At 38.6% G+C, this 19,200-nt stretch overlaps 1 protein-coding gene and 1 non-coding gene across 2 annotated transcripts in view; one reads left to right on the forward strand and one right to left on the reverse strand.

Moving 5' to 3' along the window:
• Positions 1-3,469: 3,469 nt before the first annotated feature.
• Smp_tRNA_02429_Pseudo_TTG.1.1 lies at positions 3,470-3,538 on the reverse strand. Its single transcript has one exon. It is a non-coding gene (tRNA).
• Positions 3,539-4,174: 636 nt separating this feature from the next.
• Positions 4,175-19,200, forward strand: part of Smp_160830 (phospholipase d-related) — a 26,068-nt gene continuing 11,042 nt past the window's right edge. Inside the window, exons 1-4 of the mRNA XM_018799655.1 lie at positions 4,175-4,195; positions 7,623-7,965; positions 15,688-15,799; positions 18,205-18,335. Of these exons, the coding sequence (XP_018651422.1) occupies positions 7,633-7,965; positions 15,688-15,799; positions 18,205-18,335 (576 nt within the window). The 5' untranslated portion in view covers positions 4,175-4,195; positions 7,623-7,632. The remainder of the gene's footprint in view (positions 4,196-7,622; positions 7,966-15,687; positions 15,800-18,204; positions 18,336-19,200) is intronic.

Genomic DNA, 19,200 nt, shown 5'->3' on the forward strand with positions numbered 1-19,200 from the left:
TACTGCGTGGTCTGGTCTTTTATGTATGTAAATGAACCTCTGAAATATAATAACGATCTTGGATTGGTGATCGTTGGCCTTATGTTTTCCTTCTTCATTCGGGGCTAGCTACTATTGAGCTAACAGTCAAACATAGTCGCCCTCGTCCTTGCTGCGTATTGGTTGCTTAAGCTGTTCTATGCCTATTGGCCGGTTATACGAAATAACAGATTGTATACATAAAATGCAGAGCTACATCTCATTTTAAGTAATAAATTACACTAGTTACATGGGTAGGGGATTTGTGATCCAAGTCTGTATAGCGGATTCATTGCTAAATAGATGTGATTTATGAACAACAAAATAGATTCCAACAGTTAAATGGTCAAATGAAAGTTTATCATTAGGACAACATATAAACATTGCAAACTAGTTGCTTGATAATACACACAGGAAAGAGACATAAAGACTCCCCTGAAAGTAGTTTCATGAGCTATGTAACTGCTTTTTCGCCTTTTTTCATAACGGAAGACTTAAACATTGATGAGTCAACTTTATTATAAGCATAATTTCTTCTGATTGATTATGAAGATTTACTTTATTAGTGTTGGTAAAAGAAACAGAGCACTAGAAAGACAGTATGAAACTTAAGTAGTTATCATTCAACTAAACAGTTTGCATAGCTCGAGTTGCTACTCACCCTTTATTATGAGTCACACTGATATGATACAATAAAAATATCCTTTAATTGGCAGGTTATATGCAACAGGATAGTCTACAGACACATCAGACCACATTAACGTGGTAGGCAACATCTATTTGATTGGTTAATTATGGAATGACTAATTGAGTATCTATCCCACTGCTGATTTATGGTGACTTTATTTTATCCTAAACACTTCATTTGTTTTGATCTCTCAAACACTGTTACATATTCGAAAGTAATAATAGTAATATATATATATATATATATATATATATATGCATGATGAGACTGTTCGAAATGTATTTCGCTAATGCATCACATAGTTCTGATAATCTTCGTCTTCCTATTACACTATCGAAATATATCAAAGGGACTAATTGCTTCTAATTTACTATAGATATGTCATTGTCTTGGACCTATTGTGATTTATAAATCATTGTGCAGCATAGTTATATGCCTCACCTGTATAATTGTATGAGTTATGAGTTCACACCATAAGAGACGTGTGATAATTTGTCTTCCTATCTACGATTCTCTGTGGATGTTATGAAAATAAAGACTCTGCGGCGTATCACATGGGTTAAAATACAAAAATGTAGGTGAGGAACATGACGTTAGTGACACAGACAATATATCAAGTCTATGGTTAAATAAATTCACACTTCCTGAAATTTTGTCACAAAAAAAAGTAAGCAACGCTTTCTTGTATTACTACAGTTATTCTTACTTTCATGACATTTTATATATAACGTTTACAATATTCAGATATAATGGCTGTTTGTTACAACTGTTTTAAGGTAAATCGATAAGCGATGCTGTTCAAACCACTATTTTTCATATCAGTAGGAGCTAACTGTTAGGTTACACAATTTGTTCGACATGTCGTTGGATCAATAAGCTAATGCGTAAGTTTTTTCCTTTCATTTTTTAAAATCATCTTTTGTTGATTTCTAAATGTTTAGATCTAATCATTGAGCAACTGGAAATATATATCTTAGTTTAATCTGTCTCGGTTCACTGTACTCACCGCACTTGTTATTGTTAAAAAAAATCGTGAATCGACTGAAACGATTTCTTTATATACTTACATATGCCTGTTACCCCTCATGGAGAAGTATGGACCGACCACCAGTATTCTTCATCCAACTCTATCCTGAGCAATCCTTTCCACTTGTTTCCAGTTGCTACTCACCCTTTTGATGTCTGGCTACAATTCCTTGCATAATGTGTTCCTTAGTCTTCCTCCTTCCGTTTTCTCTTCAGGATTACAGGTTAGGGCTTACCTCATAGTGCAGTTTGATGATTTCCGTAATGCATTTCCTATCCACATCCAGCATGTCTTCCTAATTTCCTCTTCAGATGGAGGCTGTTTTGTTCTCTCCCACAATAGGCTGTTGCTGATGATAACTGGTCAACAGACATTGAGAATTTTGTGTTGACAGTTGTTTACGAATACTTGTATTATTTTGGTAATGGTTGTAGTAGTTCTCCACGTTTCAGCTCCGTACAGTAGGACTGTCTTGACGTTCGTACTGAAGATTCTGACTTTGATTCTGATTGACAGTTGTTTTGAGTTTTATGTGTTCTTCAGCTGTAAGGATGTCGCTCTTGTTTTCCCGATCCTTATCTTTACGTCTGCATCAGATCCTCCTTGTTCATCGATGACGCTGTCCAGATACGTGAAAGTTTCCACCTCTTTCAGAGTTTTGCCCTCAAGTGTGATTGCGTTGGTGTTCCTCGTGTTGCATTTCAGGGTCTCGAGTTTACCAATAGTTTATTCAAATTCTCCATCACCTAAATTATTTGAGACATGATCGAACATTTTTCTTAAATGAAATTATTGCAGTGTAAGGTGTGCTTTATTTTTTGAAGATTGTTAACGATCACTTTTATGAGAGTACAGATGAATTTTGAAATTTAGTGTATTAGTTAAAAATGACACTTATTTTAAGTTCATAGAATACCAAAGCATTTCTTCCCGAAACCTAAAGCTTAAAACCTATATGTGATATATAAAGACAGTTTTCCTCACTGACTGATATAAAGTTTAGATTGACTTAAAGCCATAAAAGCACTAGATCTACAAAAAGAACATCAAACTTTCAGTAGTTTCAAATCATTTGATGATCTTATATCGTTTAGCAACTGATGTTCTATTATGAGAAAACTATCTAGGTACAAAACTCACTAACCTCATTTACCTAACCATTTTAAAAACTTCTAATTCTTCTTTCTTTATCATTGTAGAACACTTCAATGAGCAACTACAATATTTTGAACGTCAGTTCTGAAATTAATGAGGAAATTTGTAGCTCAAGTTAAAACTTTTTCAGTACTGAGTATTTTTTGAAGATAGATATTTTAATTAAAAAGCTTCAAATAGAAGTTAACACTGACGTCTAGATAAATAATAGAAGCTTCGTGACTAAACCAATAAGCGTAGAAAGTTAGTTTATTCCATTTAAACTACTAATGTGATTTCGTCTACAAATGTACCAGATTTGATCTTTTTTAATGTCCATTATATCAAGGAAGTCAAGTTATGTAAACTCTTTTAATTCTATATTTTTTGATCTTTTTTACATTTTTTTTGCATTAGTCGATAACTAAGATTACGGAACCAAATTATGTTCCTTGAATTTCTTGTTTGATGGATTTTTTAGTAAATATTTAGTGAATGCAAGATAAGCAAAGATGGATAGTGGCTAGCAGTGGAATCCAGGACGCGCGTTTCGTCCTATTTGAGACTCGTCAGCTGGATGTACCTGTACCTCAGAGTTGATTTTCACTCTGGGACTCGAACCCAGTACCTTTCGCTTCAAACGCCATCGCGTTATCCACTCGGCCACTGAGTCATGATAGCCACTTGCTTGTGTAATGGGGTGAAGTTTAAATTCACTTAGTATTGTTTGTTTGAATCTCCCCATTGATGTTTTAGGACTGTATCTTGTCAGTCACTAATTTAGTGAATGTACTTTTCAATAGCAATAAACATTTCATATATTCACGTATTAAGATATAAAAATTCTTGGTACAAGTTATCACCAAGAAATATTTTAAATGGATGAAGTGTAAACTATTAGAAATGAAAGAGAAAAGATAACATTACTACTACCATTTATTAATAACCTACTTAAGCTGTCAATCCAAGAATACCTTATTTTCTCCCTAGATAACAGTAACTCCATTTCACGCTATTGAGTTTAGTGATATCAATGAGCCTATTCAATGACTCGTAATGACACCTTACATAGTGATAGACTTTGTTTATTCCCATGATTTGAGGCATCAAAGTCTATGATGAAAGGTCAAGGTCAAACCACACTAAACAGTATTCTTAAATATTTCAAGTCAACAAATGAAATAAACCTCTGGATTTCAACTAAAGTTTTGGTTGGCCATTCAAACCTTTAGAGTTTTAGACCAATCAAAAAAGAATGTCGATAATTACAATGATTTATTCAGTTAACCGTTTTCAATGATTCCTCTAGCTCATACGTATCAGTGGAGGTGAGTGAATTGCATTTTATATTTTTTTAATGCTAGTATTATTGCAGCGTCATACACAATTAAATCCACATTGTGGTTATGCTCAGCGATGCCTAGCTGGCAATTAACTATACTCATCCGTAGTCTTGATTAGTGTATACTATGGACGGCCATCTCATTTGATGTGAAGTTCATTAGAATCGCATTCAATCGTTCAGATTACATCACTTCAGATCGGTTACTTGATCTCACTGCATATAGATAGGATGAATGAAAAATTGTTTGTAAAATCCTCACTCCAATGTGAGAGTGACATAACTAGATGGAATTGAACTACAAATGATAGCTGTGCTTTCGCTTGGGAATGTAAGTACTCCTGCGAATAAGTTACTATTTGTAAGCTCACTTGATTCATTGAATCATGACTACCGTTTAATGGAGTGAAAAGACGTTCACTCTTGCTGCTGTCTTAACTGAACTAGCAAATTATGGTCAGTCAGTCAGTTACAACGCAGAACTTCGTACGTACGTACATCAGTTCGAGTTGCCATACCACATCAGCACAGAGATACAGTTGTCGATTCAAATCCCATATTGGTAGAAGTAGTAAGAGTATAAGTATTATGTGAAAGATAAAGGTTTGAAGATGTTATTGAAGGAGTATAATACGGCGAAATAAATTTGGAAAGAGAAAAAAAGAAGAATTCAGAAGATTAGAATTTGGTAGAACACAAAGAGTGAATGCACTTTCGCCATTGCAAACGATTTTGAGCCATGTCATTCAAGGTCTCTAACCATCGGTTGCTATCATCTCGCGAATCCCAACCAGGTAGTCTACACCTACCAACATGGCCCAGTCCACTTGTCAGCGACTTCATGGATTTATGCCATGTTTTGGTCTGGCCGCCCCTAGCTTTCTTACAACCTACTCCTACACCATAAAGCATTGCACGTCGGGGCAGTCGGTGGTTGGGCATACGTAACACGTCCCAGCCATCTCAACTGATGAAGTTTCAGTACTTCATCAATCGATTTGCCATCCTTACATAGTACCCATTTCCTAACATCTGCATTACTTACCCGGTGGTCCCAGGATATACGAGCAAATTATGGATATTTATCGCAACTTTATTATATAAGTTCAACTCTGATGACAGAGGTGTTCTTTGGTATGTTTTTTCCAGGTTCTGAAACCGACTCTCGATCATAATTATATTTCTTGGCTTCAAGGCAATGTTCGATTCCGTGAATCGACAAGTTTTATGATGGTGTATGTCATCAATAGGTGTTCCAAACGAGTACATTAAGGATAAACAACCTGTCTACTCGAATACTGTTGATTATAGTAGTTGCTTACAGTAGTCTGTTATCAAAATTGTCAACCTCAAGTGCGTTCGACAGGATCATCTACTTTCTCCATTCTTAATTAACTTTGTTAATGACATTCTTCCAGCGATGACGTCTAACTTTTTAAGGATTATTCTCTCAGGAGATTCACATTCTGATTTAGAATACGCAGATGATACAGTCCTGTTTGGTGAAGACGCTGAAAAAATGTGGAGTTATATGACTGACTGTCTTAGTCAACAATGAAAACATGGCTGAAGTGTGTTTATCTCCCTCTAAATGCAAAATTTCCCTTAGGAGTAATCGTCGTCAACCACCTAAATGATGATAGTGAGTAAAGTAGTTGAGGAAGTCGACCACTTCACTTGTCTTGAACGTTTCATCAGCTCTGATGAGTTAGTGTTTGATAAAATTTCAGCACGAATTCAGAATACTCGGTTGGCTTTTTCCGATTTACTTCACTTGTAGCCTAGATGAGATGTCCGTACGTCAAGTACAGGACAAATTTACCTCTTAGCAGTTCTCTCTGTTCTAGTTCAGAGATCTGATGATTGGTCATTAATAATCGAGGATATTCGTTGGTTAGTAGTATTCAATCATAAGTGTTTCCGAACCATTGATCGTTTATTTTGGGACCACTGAGTAAGCACTGCTGAGGTTAGAGAAAGGGTGCTACGTTCTACGTTGCATATGACTGGCTGAAGTTTACTAATTATGTCCTTGTAAAATACGTCTGAAGTAAATACTTACCTATTAATCAATATGTAAATACGGTATAGATCCTATAAGTTGTTAAATGTCATGATTTCTTCATTAGCATCCAATTATTGTTCAATGATGGGAATTAAAGCGTATTTGCGAATTGTTCGCAAACTGGCATATCGCAAAATAAAATTAAAAATCCTGAAAACTTCATTTAGAGTATTTTAAAGATTCATTTTTCTTGTCTTGTTTCTAAAAGTCATCATACTCATTTTGAACACCGACTGCTTAATGGTCATCTAATAAACGATCTTTGAAATATTAGTACTGCTGAGCAGTTTTCAAAAATAGACAATAAATTTTAGAGGAACTGACAAAAAGTAACAAAACATTTCAACTTAGCCCTAAGCTTTGGAGAGACATGTTTGTTTTTTTCACTTATCTTGACTTTCAAGAAAATTCTCCTATTAGGTTTATAAGTGTATGTTATCGAAGTTTGACTTGATAATTCCATAAAAAAATGGAGTAATAGACAAATTGCTAATAATAAATAAAACATATGTACTTTGTTATAACTTGTGCCCTATTAATCTATAACGTGACGATGCCGCCAGTTAGAGAACAGTGAACTATCGACCGGACCAATGACGCATAAAACCGTACGAGCAGTCTAGAGTCTTTATCGGTCCTTCTTCCCGCCTAGCCCTGCCTGTTAAGTCCAGAACACCAATCTCAGCCTCTGCAGTATCAATCATTATATTTCAAACATACTAAGTTTATGTACCAATTAAACAGACCACATCGTGCCATAAAATAGAAAATAACATTTGTACAAGATTTAGCCAAATGTGGCTGTGAGTGTGGGGGGCGGTAATTAATAGACTGAGTATAACTCAAGAACAGTAGATCGTATAATAATAGTTCATAGGTCAAAATAAAGCTTGTAATAGGAGGAACACCAATATGAATAGTTTAGTTACTTACCAATTATACAGTAAAAATATATGTATAGTATTAGTCCAGAAATTGATTCCAACAGTTACCATTCATTATTCTCATCGGGATACAACTTACCCACTTCCACACATTAATATATTGCAAATTTATCTTTCATTTTCGCCAGGTTGTTGTAATATTAATATTTCGGTTTTCAGAATAATTTTCCCCAACCCTTTTATTATTATTATTACTATTGCTATTATTATTATTAATTGGTCTAATGAGGTAGATCGGATGTGAAAACTAACTACGTCTTAATTGATGAATTATGAACCAGGTGCCTGTTGACTTAATAACCCATTTCAAACGCTTACATTACACAAAAAAGCTAGCCACCCTTTACCTAATTCCAGATAAAACTCCTATCATATAACTTCTTTTTTAATATTTTTAATTTCAGTTAATCAAAAATGACTTTCAATTGGACATCGATTATTTTTACCTTAATTTGTTTAATATGTAAATGTTTGTCAAATGTAAACTATCCAAGTTGCAGTGAATCCCAATATTTAATGCAAAAGAAATCATATATAGATTTGCTTGCGAGTGATAATGAATGTCATGTTATTTTAGTTGAAAGCATACCAGAGAATGTTACATTTTCAATGGGTTCTCCAAAACACCTATCAACCTATATGGCATGGGAACTTTTAATTGATTCTGCTAAGAAAAATATTTCAATTGCATCATTTTACTGGAGTTTATCCGTAGATAAAGAACTCAATTTTACTGCTACTGAACAGGTAATCACTGTTTTTAGGCCAAATAATTTTATACTACTTTTGGCTGTATTATTTCAAAACATGACTCATTCAATTGGTAAAATTCAGCAATTAGACATAAACACTTTATTCTTTTAGTAACCATTCAAACAAAAAGAATATTTATTTTGTAGGCTAAAGTTACTAGTTTCCTAAACATATTTCTAACAATTGTCTTATATAGATACTTGTATAGATATATATATATCTATACTTGTTCATTGCCCTTCACGAACTTTGTCTCCTCCCGACTATCTCCAACCACTTAACACCAAATGTCGTAATTCGTGATGTTGAGCCACTTAGACTTGTAGCTACACTGTAAATTGACTGATTATATTATTATTATATTATTTTTCAAATTATATTTCCTGTGTATTTCTCACTTAATGCACATCAATCGAGTAAACAAGTTAATGCATCTGAGCTACGGGATTTCTGAAAATCACCGTATATTTATACGTTTTTAAGTTGACATCCTGACAAATTTTACGAATATTCATATTCAAAGTTAGTTTCAGTAGACATCAAATAGAACTAGACAATATCTGCGTTAAACTTGAACTGAACAGCTATTTCCTCATATTCTCCAGACATGAATACCTAGGTTTAATGTGTCATTGTGCTAAATATAACTTTCTTCAAAGTGGGGTAGCATCTTTGTCGCATGTAAACTTTTGTCTCGCTAACATACTTACCCGGTATTTGTCCGTGTACTTGACTTCGAGCCACACTCTCAGTATTAGTGATATAGATACTACCTGGTTTCCCAAACCTATATGGGTGGAGGGTTGGGTTCAGTCTTGCGATCTTGTAAGTAAAAGTCGATTCTCTTAACCACTGACCTACCAAACCTCTTGTATCAGAAATTTACAATTAAAATAATTTTCTAAAATTTAAGATATATGTGACTATAAGACTAAATATCCATCGTGTGAACAATCTAGGTTTATTTACACAAAAACATTGATTAAAACATAAAATGCGTAGGCTGTATACATGATCATGCATACATTAATCATGAAACTCTCTACCCAATGCTCAGTTTATTTGAAACTATCGATTCCAATCTTGGTATTGATACCTGACCGTTGCTGCTACCTTGACGTGGTGGTCGGGCTTGCCTATCGTGATGAACCAATCGAGCTATACTGGCTGGAACAATCGTTCCTCAAGGTCCTACCATGCCAGTCAGGTCTGTCGAAGAGTGGTAAGACTAAAAGTAGCAAATCCATGGTCCGAAGGCGAAGTCTTACTTCTGATGCCCTGGTACGGTCGAGAGTGGGGAGAGTCCACTCTCCCTCTCGAAATGCTCTCACATGGCCAGCGAATATATAGCCTCTGCCAGGGAAGTCCTACTCACTGCCTTCTCGTGGCATCACTGTTGTTTACGAAATTGAGAGGACGAAAAGCGAATGCCCGGCGCTTTAACCGGGTTGGTGGACACGGAGGGTCCACCTAGGGGAGTTGAAAAACCCTGATTCCAAACCAATGGCGCACATGGGCTCCAGTATCCTGATGGGACGAATAGTGAATGAACCTATTGTTGGTCACCGGCTACCATGGGACTGCATCTCCTCACGATGCTCCACTGCCTTGTGGATCAGACCTTTAGGTCAAAGGCTCGGGGTGTGGCCCCCTAAGAAAACCACCTGCTTCGGTTTGGGCACCCGGGCAGTATCACAGCCCACACACAAATAAATGAAATGATGAATTCTGTTGACGATACTATTCTCGCTCATATTAGAAGCAAGACAATTTACACTATTATTATTACCATTATTATTATTATTATTGTTATTATTACTATTATTTACTACGTCGCTTTTTCACTCCCTTTACTCCCAAATTGTGTATCCTTCCTTTCCAACTTATGCAGTAGCTCGCCCATGGTGGAAACTCTGTCCTATCTAAACGATCTCCAGTCACTGGTTGAAAGTGAATGCTTCCACCGATTACGAATACTGAAGCAGTCTTTCTGAAACCACGTACACCGTTCAAGCTGGCTTCCTTCAACGTTCGCACACTAATGCAGATCGGACAACAGATGGGGCTGGCTATGTCTTTAGAAAGTCTTAATGTTGATGTTTGCTGTCTATCCGAGATCCGTATTCAAGACTCTAGTGAAGTACTACAAATTCGTTCTCCATCTGTCGCTTCGAAAAGCTTGTTTCACGTGCGCTTATCCGGGGACTCTGTGGCATCTTCGTCTGGTCGTGCAGGCGTTGGTGTTGTACTAAGCGCTAGGGCTGAGGCAGCACTAATCGATTGGATCCCCATTAACAGTCGGTTATGTGCTGTTAGATTAGAAAGTTCCATCAAAGTGAGAAGAAACCGGCGTGAGAAACGGTGTCTTTTCGTGATCTCCGCCTATGCCCCGACAGATTGCAGCCCGGATGCAATCAAGGATGAGTTTTACCACCAGTTAACTGTTCTTCTCCAGAAAGCGCGTTCCACAGATATTGTAGTATTAGCCGGAAACTTGAATGCTCAGGTCTGGCGTCTAGGCACAGAAGAGAGTCGTTTAGGTGGCCGATGGGGACTTGTTGGTCGCAGGACAGATAACGGGGACCGTTTGCTGCAACTGTGCACAGACCACAACCTGTTTCTGGTTAGCACTAACTTCTGGCACAGTCATCGCCGGTGTGCCGCCTGGCGTCCTCCCTCTGCATCTCAAGCCTGGACTCAGATTGATCACATCACGATCAGCTACCGCTGGCGTGGTTGTGTACAAGACTGCCGCTCCTTCTGGAGTACCTATCTGGAGTCTGATCTTGCCCTGGTCTGCGCCAATCTCACCTTACTTTTCAGTGGCCGAAGGGTTGACCACCACCAACGGATCGATGTTAGTAAACTGGCTGCAACTTCTGTTGCAAGTAGGTATCGAGCGGAGCTAGCCTCTAGGCTAGCTACCATCCCATCGAAAAGTATAGATGAGCATTGGTTGCATCTTCACGACTCCATGAAAATGGCGAGTAAAGCCGCTTGCGGCTTCGCGAAACGTCCCGCTTACAAGCACTGGGTTTCTTCTGGCTCCTTACAACTGATCGAAGCCCGTCGGTCTACTCCGGGTGACCGTGAGTTTGACCACAAACGAAGGCTGTTACGTAATGAAATCGGGCAAAGCTTGCGTAAGGACCGAGAAGCCTGGTGGTCGGAGCGTGCTAATGAGATGGAAGCAGCAGCTGCATCTGGTAACTGCCGGAAGCTCTTCCAACTCATCCGAGCCACTGACAGCAAGAAGTCTGGTGTGAGTGAAACAATCTACGAGGATGATGGGATGCCAATCACTAACATCTCTCGACGTCTTGGACGATGGGCGGAATTTTTCGAAGGGCAGTTCAACTGGCCTGCTGCTCCGGCAACATCAACCAGTTTGTCCTGCCCCCCATGGCCGGTGACGACTGATCCACCAAACGAGGCGGAAGTCCGCAAGGAACTCCAACTCTTGAAGCGCTACAAATCACCTGGCCCAGATGACTTACCTACGGCTCTTTTTAAAGATGGTGGTGACTTTCTGGTTAAGGAACTGACTGTGTTGTTTGCAAAGGTCTGGGAGCTTGAGAGTGTTCCAACATCATGGAACGTGTCTATAGCTGTCCCTGTCTTTAAAAAAGGTTCACATAGTTTCTGTAACAACTATCGAGGGATAAGTCTACTTCCGATTGCGTCCAAACTATTGGCTTCTGTCATTCTTCGTAGGTTGTTTAAAACCCGAGAACGATTGACTCGAGAGGAGCAGGCTGGTTTTCGTTCTGGTCGAGGATGCATTGATCACATCTTCACCCTCCGCCCAATGTTAGAACACCGTCATACTTATCGCAGGCCAACAATCGTAGTGTTTCTTGATATCAGGGCTGCTTTCGATTCGTTGGACAGGACTGTTCTCTGGGATTGTCTATTGAAGAAGGGTGTGCCTGAGAAGTTCATTAACATCTTAAAGGCCCTGTATACGAACACCTCAGGCAGAGTGAGGGCATACAACCACCTTTCTCCCTTGTTTCATTCGAGCAGTGGGGTTAGGCAGGGTTGCCCGATCTCACCATTCCTCTTCAACTTTGCCATCGATGACATCCTGGAAACAGCTCTGATGGATGTAAGTAATGGCGGTGTGGATCTGCTGCCTGGAGAACGACTTCTCGACCTCGAGTATGCGGATGATATTGTCTTACTGTGCGATAATGCCCAAGGCATGCAATCCGCACTTAATCAGTTGGCAATCAGTGTCCGCAGGTACGGCATGTGCTTTGCACCCTCCAAGTGCAAAGTACTCCTACAAGACTGGCAGGATTCTCATTCTGTACTCACCCTGGATGGTGAGCAGATTGAAGTAGTTGAGAAGTTCGTGTATCTAGGTAGCTATATAAGTGCTGGTGGTGGCGTGAGTGATGAGATTGATGCACGTATAATGAAAGCCAGAGCGGCTTATGCCAATCTGGGCCATCTTTGGCGCCTTCGTGATGTTAGTCTGGCTGTAAAAGGTCGGATCTACAACGCGTCGGTGAGAGCAGTTTTGCTCTATGCTTGTGAAACCTGGCCTCTCCGAGTTGAGGATGTTAGACGACTCTCTGTGTTCGATCATCGTTGTCTCCGAAGGATTGCTGACATCCAGTGGCAACACCATGTTAGTAATGCAGAGGTTCGGCATCGTGTGTTCGGGCGCCGAGACGATAATTCAATTGGTGTCACCATCTTGAAACACCGACTTCGGTGGCTTGGACATGTTTTACGAATGTCATCCCAGAGACTTCCACGTCGTGCATTATTTGCCGACTCTGGGACTGGTTGGAAAAAGCGGAGAGGAGGTCAGTGTATGACATGGTGTCGTGGCATGAAAGAGAGCTGCAAAGGGCTAGCTTTTGTTGGTCCTTCACGACTCCCTGGCTGGGGTCCGAGAGATGGTGCAACACAGTGGCTAGAGACGTTATCAGATATGGCTCAGAATAGAAGCCAGTGGCGATCCTGCTGCAACCTTCTTTTACTTTCTTCATAAAGAGTGGTTCTAACTTTCTTAACCGAAAGAGTTTTCTGGTCGTACATTTTAGTCCGCCTTATCTTTTCATCCCTTCTCTTCCTACTTCCATTGTTTTGTGTGGCGCATATGTATCTGGTGCCCTTTTGTACCAATATATATGTGTTTAAATAAATAAATAAAATACAGAGGTGTGACGGCAGTAAGATGTTCCCTTCAGACAACGAGCATAACAGCGATGCTGCCTTAGTAAAGGTCGACCCTAAAATGCACACCCCGCCTTATCCTACGGATATCCGTCTCCGTCGGTAAGGTTCCAACAAGTACGTAGCTAACACCCATAAAAGGGTCGTGTGTGACCGACCTTTCCACGGTGTGGGCAACCGGGAAGTGATAAGTGCCCTCATACCTATAACAGCACTCAAGATCACTGTATTTATAATCAATCTCTATCGTCAATTTCTATTATTCCTCTTACATCGACTTTCAACACTAAAATTCCTCTTTCGGCTTCCTCCTCAAGTGTCACTATGGCCAACGATTCTAGTCAGCAAAACACTGTCCCATGTCTTTTATTATGAGAAAACTATCTAGGTACAAAACTCACTAACCTCATTTACCTAACCATTTTAAAAACTTCTAATTCTTCTTTCTTTATCATTGTAGAACACTTCAATGAGCAACTACAATATTTTGAACGTCAGTTCTGAAATTAATGAGGAAATTTGTAGCTCAAGTTAAAACTTTTTCAGTACTGAGTATTTTTTGAAGATAGATATTTTAATTAAAAAGCTTCAAATAGAAGTTAACACTGACGTCTAGATAAATAATAGAAGTTAAAACGAGGGCAGAACAAGCACAACTAGAATGGATCCCCGTTAACATTCGCCCCCAAATGCCCTGGTACGGCCGAGAGTGGGGAGAGTCTGCTCTCCCTCTCGAAATGCTCTCATATGGCCACGCGAATATATAGCTTCTGACAGAGAAGTCCTACTCACTGCCTTCTCGTGGCGGGGGTGTTGTTCACAAAAGTGAGAGGACGAAAAGCGAATGTCCGGCGCTTTAACCGGGTTGGTGGATGTGGAGGATCCACCTAGGGGAGTTGGAAAACCCTGATTCCAAACCAATGGTGCACATGGGCTCCAGTATCCTGGAGGAACGAATGGCGTATGAACCAACTGTTGGTCACCGGCTACCATGGGACTGCATCTCCTTACGATGCTCCACTGCCTTGTGGACTAGACCTTTAGGTCAAAGGCTCCGCGTGTTGCCCCCTAAGAAAACCACCTGCTTCAGTCTGGGCACCTGGGCAGTATCACAGCCCTCACACAAATCGAATGAGATTTGTGAGGCGCATATTTATCTGGTGCTTCCTTGTACCAATATTTATGTGTTTAAATAAATAAAAATAAATAAATAACATTCGCCTGTGTGCTGTCCGGCGAACTGTACTGTCCGTAAGAACTCGGAAGGATAGGGACACATGTCGTTGCCTTTTCGTCGTTTCTGCCTACGCTCCCCCTAACTGCAGCCATGATGAAGTGAAAGATGACTTTTACAGAAAGCTCTCTGAACTTCTTCGAAAAGCTAGGCGCTCAGACATAATACTCGTAGCGGGTGACTTTAATGCCCAATTAGGTAGCTTGAACCAAACAGGAAGACATTTAGTTGGGTATTTTAGTATTCCGTCTCAGCGAACGGATAATGGTGATCGTCTGTTGCAACTATGCTCAGACAATCGTTTATTTTTAGCAAACACTAACTTTAAACATAAGGAGAGATCGCCTAACATGGCGACCATCTTCACCAAACCAACAATGGACTCAAATAGACCATATTGACATCAGTCGTCTTTGGAGAGGCTCAATAGAAGATTGTCGCTCGTACTGGAATACATGTTTAGACTCTGATCACGCTTTAATACGAGCACGCATTTGTTTGCGCCTCACTGGACGCAGAAAAACTACATTAAGAAGACCCATTAGAATTAAACTGGAGGACGAAAAGCCAAAAGTAAGTTCCAGGAACAACTGAGTTCACATCTAGGCAGTTTTGTAAACGAGGCTGACCCAAATATTGCTTGGAAAGATATACGAACAGCTGTGGAAACAGCAGTTTATTTTATTTATTTAAACACATAAATATTGGTACAAAGGGGCACCAGATATACATATGCGCCGCACAAATCTCATTTGATTTGTGTGAGGGCTGTGATACTGCCCAGGTGCCCAAACTGGAGCAGGTGGTTTTCTTCGGAGGTCACACCCTGAGCCGTTGACCTAAAGATCTGATCCACAAGGCAGTGGAGCAGCGTTAAGAGATGCAGTCCAATGGTACCCGGCGACCAACATTAAGTTCATACTCCACTTGTCCGCTCAGGATACTGGAGCTCATCTCTATTAAAGTTGTGTTATTCACTCCAACAAAAATAAAATTAGTGCTATGATTTGAGTAAGTGTAGTTGCATTCATGAATAAAAAAGGTCTTTCACGTCTTACATCCCAACAGTTACCAATTATATATTAGGTACGATAAGCAATTTTTTCTCGATCATACCCAACTACACAACAAGCTAATGAGAGTTGGTTAATTTTGATTTTCACTATTAAGTTCATATAATCTTCCTCATGCCCATCTAAATCTTTTAATTGCGAATATTTACCAAATGTATGACGAAGCTTATAAATAATAATACTTTTTTAAAAAAATTTCTGCCATGTATGAACTTCAAGGGGTCAAATATACTAAAAAAGTTAGTTGGTCGAAAAAAAAACGTTGACCTGAAAATAGCCCAAAATGGAAACGAAACAAATTCTACAGATTTGATGAACTTAACAGAATCCGGTGAGTTTTTCTTATTAGCTGTTGATATATATAGGGTTGTTATTTACGAAGTAAATTTCCTAATTCAGTTTTTTTTTAAAAATAAAGATATTAGTAGTAATATTTAAATTTGTTTGAGTTTTTTAGTGTCTCAGATTGATAATATCAGCATAAAACTTTTCATTTTATTATGAGGATGATTTCAATTGTGAATGAAAATCTGTTAAAAAATTGTCCTAATTTAAAAGCAATGTAAAGTTATATCCTTCCTCGTCTAAACTGTTTAGCAGTCTTTAACATGATCAAATTCTAGGTTCGATTTGTTCGTATCTGATATTTCTTAATTGCATAACACTAGTTTATACCATTTATTAATGGACATTGTCCAAAAATTGATATACTCTCTGTAACTGATAGGTGGACTATTTCATTTCAATGCGGTTTTTAGAGTTTTCAATCTCCTTAACACAATATAATAAGTTTTTAATTAGGTCAATCTACTTGGTATTTGAATCAGATTGTGTTCGTTCATATACTGAGTTAAAATTGATGTTCAAGCTCATACAGAAAATAAATGATATTCTTCTTGTTGAATAAATATTCGTTTATGCAGTCTTCGTTTTAGACTGTCCAGTTGTTGCAGAACTTTTAGGTTTATCATTGTTGTTTTTCTACAAAGTGTACTTTATCGTGAAGTAATTGTCATCTCATTAGATTTGTGGGATGTCTGTGATACTGTCCGGGTGCCCAGACGGAAGTTGGTGGTTTTCTTAGGGGGCCACACCCAGAGCCTTCGACCTAAATGTCTGACCCACGAGGCAGTGGAGCATCGTGAGGAGATACAGTCCCATATGCACCATGGGTTTGGAATCAAGGTTTCCTAACTTCCTTACGCTGATTCACTGTGTCCACCAGCCCCGTTAAAGCGTCGGACATTCTCTTCTCGTCCTCTCAATTTTGTGGACAACACCCCCGCCACGAGAAGGCAGTAAGTAAGAGTTCCCTGGAAGAGGCTATATACACGTGGCCATGTGAGAGCATTTCGAGAGAGAGACTGGGCTCTCCCCACTCAACCGTGTCAGGGCATGTAGGGGCCCGCAAATCATCAGACCCAGATGACTCACCGCCGGCTATTTTTAACGATGGTGGTGACTTTCTGGTTAAGGAACTGATAACGTTGTTTACAAAGGTCTGGGAGCTTGAGAGTGTTCCAACATCATGGAACGTGTCTATAGCTGTCCCTGTCTTTAAAAAAGGTTCACATAGTTTCTGTAACAACTATCGAGGGATAAGTCTACTTCCGATTGCGTCCAAACTATTGGCTTCTGTCATTCTTCGTAGGTTGTTTAAAACCCGAGAACGATTGACTCGCGAGGAGCAGGCTGGTTTTCGTTCTGGTCGAGGATGCATTGATCATATCTTCACCCTCCGCCAAATGTTAGAACACCGTCATACTTATCGCAAGCCAACAATCGTAGTGTTTCTTGATATCAGGGCTGCCTTCGATTCGTTGGACAGGACTGTTCTCTGGGATTGTTTATTGAAGAAGGGTGTGTCTGAGTTTATTAACATCCTAAAAGCAAACACCTCAGGCAGGGTTAGGGCATACAACCACCGAATTTGGTGGATTGGACATGTTCTACGAATGTCGTCCTAGAGAATTCCATGTCTTGCATTATTTGCCGAATTCGGGACTGGTTAGAAAAAGCGGAGAGGTGGTCAGTGTATGATACAGTGTCGTGGTATGAAAGAGAGCTGTACACGATTTGGGTCTGTCGGTCCTTTACGACTCCCTGATTGGAGTCCGAGAGGTGGTGCAACACAGTAGCTAGAGACGTTATCAAACATGACTCAGAGTAGGTCAGTGGCGATCCTGCTGTAACTTTTCATTTTTTTCATAAAAGTGAACGTAACTTCTTTAACTGAAAGAATTCTTTCTGGTTGTACCTTTTTCTTATACACATTCTTTTTCTCTTCCCAATCTCATTGTTGTTGTGTGGCGCATATATATCCAGTGTTACCTTGTACCATTATTTATGTGTCCAAATGAATAAATAAATTATCGTACAATTATGTATCAACTTATTATTTACTTGACAGTTCCATATGAAATCACTTAAAAGATCCTTATGGATTGGTAGGTTTCAATATTTTATACGTTTGCAAATAGCTAGTTGAATTTAGGAAACGAATATTAATATTTGTGGTAACATTGTCAAGTGTATCGAGATCTACCAAAAATGATGATAATAATTACCATTATCTGTTAAGCAACATGAATAAGCTAGCCTATAATAAGTCTTTGATTTTTCCACTGAAGAAGATGTATTTGTAAAGGTCAATTTTTGAGTTTTGCTTTATTTTTAGTAAGGTTTTAGAGAAGTGAGAACTGTTATTTTCGTTTACATTGCTTGTATTCTTTTTAGGCGCTCAAATTAGATGGCTTGATTTTCATCGACTTGTTGGACAAGGAATTTTGCATACAAAGTTATGGTCAGTTGATACCAAAAATGGTTATTTGGGTAGCGCAAATATGGATTGGAGATCATTAACACAAGTTAGTATACTGTTCTTTAATTTTCGTTTATGCCACTGATAATGAGTTGACCAAAAACACTGATATTAAACGGATATCTACTGAAGTTTATAGAACTATGTGAAAGTCTGTTAATGTCAAAGCCTCATTCTAATGTTGTTTTTAATGGAAGGGTTCACATCACTTCCATAGAGGTGTATCAAACAGAATAATTTTGAAACAGACTGAACAAACTATATAAAACATTATCACAATTGATTGATCACTGGGTGGTGATCAATCTCATGCGTGTCAAGTCCTTAGTGCTGATCGAATGCTATCGATCAAGTTGCAATGTGGCCACCAGTCTAGGTGGCTCGACACTGCGTGCACTATATATATTAAGGTAACATGGAGGTTGGAAGTGGTCAGATCGAATACCAAGAACCCAGTTTTCTTGCTACTAGGGTCTTGTCTATTCGACGCTTATAAATTAATTAAAACAAATGAAGATTAAAAATAAAGAATATCGGACGTTCATTATTTTGTTCAGATTTTTAATGTTAATAATAATAAGTTGGAAATAAAGATTCATTTAATTGAAAAAATCCAAATGATATTTGTACCTAACATGAAATTAATTTAGGTATTTACTAATTCGTGTACATTCATTTGTGAATATAATTAAATCTCGCAAAGTATCTGTTATATCCCGAAGAGAATTATGAATGGTAACTTTTGAGAACTATTTATGGACCACTATGATACGCATATTTCCTATTGTATAATTGTTAAGTAACTAAACTATTCATATTCGTGTTCCTTTCATTATAAGCTTTGGCTTTGACTCATAGACTATTACTATACGATTTACCATTCGTGAGTTATACCCAGTCTATTAATTACT

Source organism: Schistosoma mansoni, chromosome 3, assembly GCF_000237925.1.
Source record: "Schistosoma mansoni strain Puerto Rico chromosome 3, complete genome".
NCBI lineage: Eukaryota > Metazoa > Platyhelminthes > Trematoda > Strigeidida > Schistosomatidae > Schistosoma > Schistosoma mansoni.